At 42.2% G+C, this 7,759-nt stretch overlaps 1 protein-coding gene and 1 long non-coding RNA gene across 2 annotated transcripts; one reads left to right on the forward strand and one right to left on the reverse strand.

The window, feature by feature from the left end:
- Positions 1 to 1,154: 1,154 nt before the first annotated feature.
- LOC148029771 (laccase-4-like) lies at positions 1,155 to 6,967 on the forward strand. Its single transcript, XM_087686093.1, has 7 exons — positions 1,155 to 1,496; positions 1,899 to 2,050; positions 2,398 to 2,645; positions 2,926 to 3,054; positions 3,931 to 4,520; positions 4,923 to 5,337; positions 6,344 to 6,967. Exons 1-7 carry the CDS (start codon positions 1,365 to 1,367, stop codon positions 6,496 to 6,498), a joined length of 1,821 nt encoding a protein of 606 aa, XP_087542219.1. The 5' UTR covers positions 1,155 to 1,364; the 3' UTR covers positions 6,499 to 6,967.
- LOC148029772 (uncharacterized) lies at positions 2,428 to 6,344 on the reverse strand. The gene is made up of 2 exons (XR_015692097.1): positions 5,752 to 6,344; positions 2,428 to 5,527 (listed from the first exon to the last, which is right to left on the reverse strand). It is a non-coding gene; the product is annotated as an uncharacterized LOC148029772 (long non-coding RNA).
- Positions 6,968 to 7,759: the final 792 nt, after the last annotated feature.

Below are 7,759 nucleotides of genomic sequence, written 5' to 3' on the forward strand. Positions count from 1 at the left end.
ATCTAGCACTAGGATGCCTGTAGAGCGAGCATTTGGCATGTTGAAGGCAAGGTTTCGCATCTTGCTCAAAAGATGTGACATGGACCTTCACCACGTGCCTAGTCTTGTAGCTGCATGTCTTGTCTTACATAATATTTGTATCCGTCATGGTGACTCTTTTGACATGGATTGGGTGCGTGAAGCAGAAGCGTGCTTACAACTTGGCAGTTCGATGGAAGAGGATCAAAGAACAGCAGTAACTTCTATGGCCGAAATTCAAGCTATCCGTCCCCTCCAACCAGAAGATGCAATTCAACGAGCACAATAAGGAGACGACTGTGGAGGAAGAACCGTACAACATGATTTCGGATCTGGTGCTAAACGACGCAACAACATTGCAAGATCAATGTATAGGACACATTCAAAGAAACGAGTTCAAGAATTCTTTGGTGATAATCTTTCCGATGCAGATACATCCTCATCTTCCTCTGAAGCTCAAGTTTCATGATTTGTAATAACTTCTCATTAGTATTGACTGGCATTGGTGGACATAGTATTTTATTTCTTATTATGGTCTATAAGCCTTATAATCCTTTTCTCTCATTATGGTTAAACCTTGTTTGTTTTTCTGGTCTATAAGCATTGTAATCATGGTTTCTCATTATGGTTAATTTTTATTGTGATTTGCTATTTTTTTGTTAGTTTTGACCTTCAAATTACCAAATCACTTTGTTTGCTTCCGCCGCCTCCGTGTGAATTCAAGGGGCGGTGGCAGTGTGAATACCATTGTACCGCCGTCTCCGTGTGAATTGAAGGGCGGCGGTAGGAGAAAAATGTAAAGTCTTCCACCCGGACAAGGAGTTCCACATCACTCACTTCTGCCGCCCCATTGTGAATCCGCCCTTAGACGCAGTAAAGCAAAGCGAGTAAGGAATCAATGCGAGGCTGGAGTGCCACTACAAGCAATAGATGCTGTGGTTTGTTAGGTGGAAAGATATGTGATATTAATAAATGAGCCCTGAGCCTCTGACTCCATATTTGACAACTCCTCCTTCTCTCAGAGACTGTCTCAGTGTTTGCTCAGTCAACGGAGGTAAAACAAGACTCTGTCAAACATCTATTACTCACACGATGTAACTATATATATAGAACGATAACAGCATCATCTTGAGACTTGGACATCTGTCTGATTAGCGCACACACAAATAGTGGCTAGTCACGGGTCTCTCTTTCTCTCTCTCACACCCATACAGGCCACAGCTAGAGGACTATCGTTCCACCTCCATTGCCTGTACAAGTGCACCATCCCATTACTGTAAGTTGGTTGCCCCTCTGATCAATATCCCCATCTTCATCACTGGTTTGTTGGCGCCGGCCTGGACAATATGGTTGCCTTCTTCCCCTCCAGCTCCTTTTACTTCCTCTCATTCCTTGTCTCCCTTCCGTTGATTCAATACTGCAATGCCAATTCTGTCCTGAATCCAGATGGAACTAGCACCCACCATTTGCACTTCAAGGTAGCTAACAACCCGTGTTCCATCCTCTGAAGTCTTTGTAATATTAGTTGCTGCGTATGCTATTTCATTAATGAACCCTTACCTCCATCATCAACCTAGACAGATCTATGGGAGTTGTTAAATTAAGTGTCAGTCTATGGGATTAATACAGACAGATCAATGGACGCTGTTTAATTAAGGGCCTCATGGGATTAGTTATGGGTGCAAAATAATTCTGCATGGAACTCAATACCGACTGATGAATATTGCTCCATCATCTATAATATAGACAGATCAATGAAAGCTGTTAAAGTAAGGGTCAGATGAGATTCATTAAGGGTGCAAAATAATTCTGCATGAAGCACAGTTATTTTGATACGTTAATTCAGTTACATGAAGCTGCTTGCTGGGTATTAATTGCAGGTGAGCTACCTCAATGTAACCCGGCTTGGCCACACCAAGCAAATTGTGGCAGTGAACGACCAGTTTCCAGGGCCTACTCTTTATGTGAGACAAGGAGATCAACTCTATGTCAAGGTCTCTAACCATGTCAACGACAGTATTACCATACACTGGTAAGCTGCCTCAATCCAGCAACCACCATATGCCCTATGACACTAGCCAGTTCTATATCACATCTAAATAACTATCAATGAAACCCCCCTACTTCAAACCCTTAGTTATGTACTTAGCTTTCAGAGGCTGTGTGTTTGTGCCAAAATGACTGGCAATCTTCTCTTCCTTTTTATACAGGGCTTGTGATAAAGTGAGCTTATAATATGTTATTGGATGGGCAATTGTTGTGAGAAGGAAATTACTTCATTCAGTTAGTAGACGGATGTCAAGCAATTTGATAGACCAGCTTCATGGCATTGCTTTGACTGGAATCCCTGTAATCCTAAATTTCTCTTTTTGCTTGCAGGCATGGAATCAGGCAGATGCTCACCAACTGGGCAGATGGGCCTGCCTATATAACACAATGCCCTTTGCAGCCAAACACTGCCTACACATACAACTTCACAGTTGTGAGGGAGCAAGGAACCCTCTTCTGGCATGCCCACATAAGTTGGCTCAGAGCAACTGTTTATGGAGCTTTAGTCATTATGCCCAAAAAGGGGATGCCTTACCCTTTTCCAATCCAACCAGCTGCAGACTTTCCTATTGTTCTAGGTGAGGACCACTGAGTGATCATGTGGATAGCACAGTCAAAGTTCTTACATCCATTTGCTTTGTGATCATGGATTCAGGGTTTAGTCATGGTAAATGAGAGCGGTACTTTCAGCTTTAGATGCTAAGACATAGCTGTTCATTTTCAATAAACCGTAGCAAAAGCTGCAGACTCAGATGCATTTTTAGATCACAGGGAAACGGCAACAGCTAAAACATCTGATGCACTCCAGAACCGGGTTCATAGCAAAAACATGACAGCCTGCTCCTTCCATTTTTCCAGGTGAATGGTGGATGGCGGATGTGCTGGATGTGGAGAGATATGGTTTGGCTGATGGGGCAGGTTACAATATCTCGAATGCGACGACCATGAATGGGCAACCTGGCTTGCTCTACAATTTTTCAGAACAAGGTTAGTTTTGTGTTGCTGTCTATCCACAGGTATCTTTTGAAAGAGGCCTAGGTAGAGATCATATGTTTATGCACATGTGCCACAATTGCATATCATGTATGTTGGTGTGTATGTTTGAATATCTTTGCACCTATATGTATATGATCCATGTTTTGCGAAAATGTAGACCAGTATGCTTCTAGTCTATGGGAAATCTTATACTAGCAGCAGAGCAGAGACAGCAGGCTACATAAGAGTAGACTCATGAGGTTTCCCTGCAATTGATTATATGGCACCTGTAAGATCAAATACTTGTACTACACTCCCGAGGGGAGTGGCGAAGCCCATATTGTTGCAAGCATAAAATACATATATCAGAAAAATTGCATAGAAGACTCACACTTGACCAGCTGAAGCTAACAAGCAGTGGATAAGACATAAATTGAGTTGGGCATGGGGCATAAAACAAAGTAGACACTCTGAAAGCACCTTACTGCAGTTAGGTATGCACAAAAAGCACTGTCTATAGCTGTACTTTGTGCATTTAATAAGATTCACAGTGTTTTGGTGCTCCTATTGCTCTGACACTCAGCCACGAGAAGTTTTTGACATTTCTCACATTGTGGGAAAATGTGTGTTCTCCCCTTATTATTCTCTGCATAGTGTTCAACATCATGAGCTTCTGCTTGGGAGGCACTGCATACCTAGCTAGGTGCGATGGGGGACAGGAGGACTGCCGGTTGGCTGACACCAACCACACCTAGCTAGGTCTGCGGTCCCTCCCTCCCAGAACCTCATGATGCCGTCATAATTTCCACTGTGGGAAATACAGTGGGAATTTCTCTAAGACTTATTGTGAGTACAGTATCCATTGCATAACATGTTTGCGTTCTGCAGATGCCCCAGTCATCACTGTAAAGAAGGGACAGACCTACCTCCTCCGACTTGTGAATGCAGCCATGAATTTTCAAATGTTCTTCCAAGTTGCAGAGCACAAGTTGACAATTGTAGAGACAGACTGCCTGCTAGCAAAGCCATACACAACCAATGTGATAGTGCTGGCACCTGGCCAGACAGCAGATGTGTTGGTGACTGCTGATCAAGAGGTGGATGACTATGTGATGGGAGCCTCTATATACTCTCCTCCGAGCACGGAACGCGTTCCCTTTCCTGAGATACCAACTACAGGCCATTTCATTTATGAGGGGGCAAAACAAAAGTCAGTGGAAGAGTTGAAGTTCCCTGAGTTCCCTGCAGCCAATGACTCTCCCTATGCACTGAATTATGTGGCCAGCTTGAGGAGCCTAAACAGTGAGCAATATCCCACCAAGGTCCCACAGACAGTTGACAAGCATTTCTTCTTCACAGCTGGATATGCCCTTACTGAATGCCCTGCAGGGCAAACTTGCCATGGTCCTGCTGGTGACAAGGTTGGAACATCCATCAACAACATCACCTTTCAACCACCGCCCATTTCCATCCTGCAGGTGTGTTTCAATGGTATCACAATCAAGGAATTTAACTGTGTGACTGCTGCCAATGTAGACTTCAGTTCTTACACGACTTACAATCTTATGTTCCCAACAGTTGCTTATTTGTTTCCTGCAATGACAAGTGACATGTAGGCTTGTTTGCTTGTAGAGATTGAAGTTTATAGAGTGTGTTAAAGCTGTGTAGATATTACCTTTCTGCAGCAACTGTTTGCATGCGTTTCATTTTGTCTGGCAGCAGAAGTTACTCCATTTTCAATGATTTCAGTGTTTAGGATCTGGCTGCCTTTCCAGCATTGTATGAATTTAGGCATAGGTTTTGGCTGCTCAGATTGCACAGCTGAAGCATTGAGCGGCTCTGTAACTAAGAATACCCTTTCAAACATTGTCTACATGCAGGCATACTATGAGGAGACTCACCCTAATTCTGTACCTTCGAAGTGGGCAGAACAGTCCATAGCCAACACGGAGGATGTGTTTGAAGAAGACTTCCCTGATATGCCCATCTTCCACTACAATTACACAGCTGCTACTCCGCTACAGGAGATCTACTCAGGCTCTGGGACTAAAGTGGTGCTGCTGGACTACAAGACCAGTGTGCAATTGGTGTTGCAAAACACTGGTGCTTTGTTTGTCGAGAGCCATCCCTTCCATTTGCATGGGTACAACTTCTTTGTGGTGGGCATGGGCCTGGGCAATTACAACTCAACCTCTGATCCAGTCAAATTCAACCTTGTAGACCCCCCTGCCATGAACACTGTTGCTGTTCCGGCTGGCGGGTGGGTTGCTCTGCGCTTCCTTGCTGACAATCCAGGTATGGCCTTGTTTAGCACTGCTTTGCTTACAAAGAATTTTGATGACCACTTAAATTTGGGGGCAGCTTGAAAATTGGTAGAGAGTTGTCTTATGTTGTGCATCAGTTGACAGTCCAGAATGTGCCAGGAACACCCATAACACCTAGTTAAGTCCATGCCTTGGGAGTACTCAACATAGAGCCTGGGTTTCTGCATGATTACAGAAGATGGATAATATTAAGAAGTTGGTACACCTTCTACTTAGTACATTTTCCTGTATCAGTAAGGTGACTAGACAACAAGGCTCCTGTGACCTGTGCATTAGGGAACTAAAAGGGAATAATTAGTATTGTTACATTTTCCTTTGTCATTGAGAAGACTGTCAACAAGATTACTGCACTCTTTGCATTGAAGATATGAAAGGGAATCAGTACCTTATGAAGACCATCCGGTACGATTACTGCACATTTGCATGAAAGAACTAAAAAAGGACTAAGTCTTCACTAAGTTTTGTTGGGTAACAAGAAACTGATACTCAGATTCTCTTGTATCACCAAGTCTAGAAGATATCCACCGATAAGATAACTGCATTGTACTCTGTCCTTCCTTGAAACTTCTGCTCTCTAACACAGGATGTGGAATGATGTAACTCTGTTTTCATTTCTACTGTTCTATCTATGGATCCTTGCCTTCTTTGCAAGATGGATGAAGAGGAAAATGATTTAAAGCAAAAAGAGGCAGACAAGCAGCATGTGACCCATCAAATTAGGCTTCATGATTGATTGTCCTGGATGACTTCCCATCTTACCATTACTGTATAGATGCCCACCGTTGTACGATGCTTAATCTTGCCTTGGAAGGTTGCATGGTGTTTAATCCTGGATATATTGCAATTCTTCTGCTTAGATTGTACATATGCCTTTCAAAGGTCTTATGATGTTTAATCTTTATTCTACTCTACAAACATGTCACTCTTTCTTGCAATCTCTCTCTGATAAGCAGGCTTTCTCTTTTTTGGGAATGCAGGAGTGTGGCTGATGCATTGCCATTTCGAGATGCACACTTCATGGGGTATGATGATGGTGTGGATAGTAAAGGAAGGGGAAAAAGCACATGAGAAGCTGCCACCTCCACCCAAGGATTACCCAAAATGCTCAATCATTCCCCACCAGAATACTTGAACTTCCCATAGTACGAAGGACTCGAACTTTTAATGCAAGAAGAGGAAAGTTTGTACATGGTTGTCATATCTGCCTGCACATACCCACCTTGCACATGCGAATGTGTATTTGAACGACGGGGCACTTGGAGGCACTCCTTGACAACTATTTTTTAAAATAATGCGTGGAGAATATATTAGGTTAAAAAAGAATTGATATACACATCTACCACCACCATGGCTGGGTTTTCAGAAGAGTCTTCTAAACTTTTTAAAGGACATTGTAAAAGACTTTGAAGGACCTATCATTGCTATAGAAGGATTTCAAATAGGCCAAAACATCACCACATATATTGTGCCAAAGAGCGGTTGGTACCATCCTTGAAGATTTGATTGTTCGTACATGGCCAAATTGCCATCATTGAGAACTAATTGATACCATATGCAAAATTCTTTATATCAAATGAGCAAAATTCTTTGATTTGTTGTCAATAGAGTTGTCCTTTTGCTATGGTTTTGCATCAATATTACATTCTTGTCAATTTATGTACTTTTCCAATTGAATCTTTTCATTGTTAAACTTCTTCCTCCACTTTTCACAACAATTGAGAGTTCAAGCTTAATGTTAGGTCAATGGAAAATTTTGTAGAGATCTTCAAATGGACAATTATACATATGCCTAGATGATCAAGAGACTCCACCAAACATGAAATGTGGTAGGATCCATTTGTGCATGGAAGCCCATGGATTGCGATAGACTACTATGAGTGTAATGTAAAAGAATATTCTTGTAAATGACGCTTTCAATGAAGGACTTGAAAGAGGGGGAATTTTAGGTCACTCCAATGGCCAAGATATCTAGTTAGCATACTAGAAAGACCTACACTAGGGGTCTTAGAAGTAACAAGCCCGATAAGTAATATCAATCAAGATCTTCATCAGGAGAGGTCTTACGTCTCACCCATGCATCAAGTTGCAATTGATGTAGCCTTAGCCATGCTTTAGGTTGCAATTGGTTCCTTAGCCATGCTTCACTAAGCACAATGGTTGGAAGGTTACACCCAAAGTGTGCTTCTATCTCCATATAGTTGAAATGTGTTAGCATAGCAAAGATGATTGGAAGCACAAATATGCGCTTATACAATGTCTTAAATTAGAAAGCTATTAAAATAGATCAATAGACCTCAAAGTTACATTGACACAAACATTCCAAGAAGCCATGTAATTTCAAACGATTCTTTTTGTTGACGATGGTTGGGAAGTAAAAAATGAACCACATTCTC

The sequence above is a fragment of the Lygodium microphyllum genome, chromosome 10 (genome assembly GCF_053477565.2).
Source record: "Lygodium microphyllum isolate KBCC chromosome 10, Lygodium_microphyllum_v1.1.10, whole genome shotgun sequence".
NCBI lineage: Eukaryota > Viridiplantae > Streptophyta > Polypodiopsida > Schizaeales > Lygodiaceae > Lygodium > Lygodium microphyllum.

Bases quoted from the DNA above. Each gene is read 5' to 3' on its own strand.
- LOC148029771 (XM_087686093.1), top strand. From the start codon at position 1,365: ATGGTTGCCTTCTTCCCCTCCAGCTCCTTTTACTTCCTCTCATTCCTT. The intron at 1,497-1,898 runs GTAGCTAACAAC...TATTAATTGCAG, and splicing joins CCCACCATTTGCACTTCAAG to GTGAGCTACCTCAATGTAAC. The intron at 2,051-2,397 runs GTAAGCTGCCTC...TTTTGCTTGCAG, and splicing joins GACAGTATTACCATACACTG to GCATGGAATCAGGCAGATGC.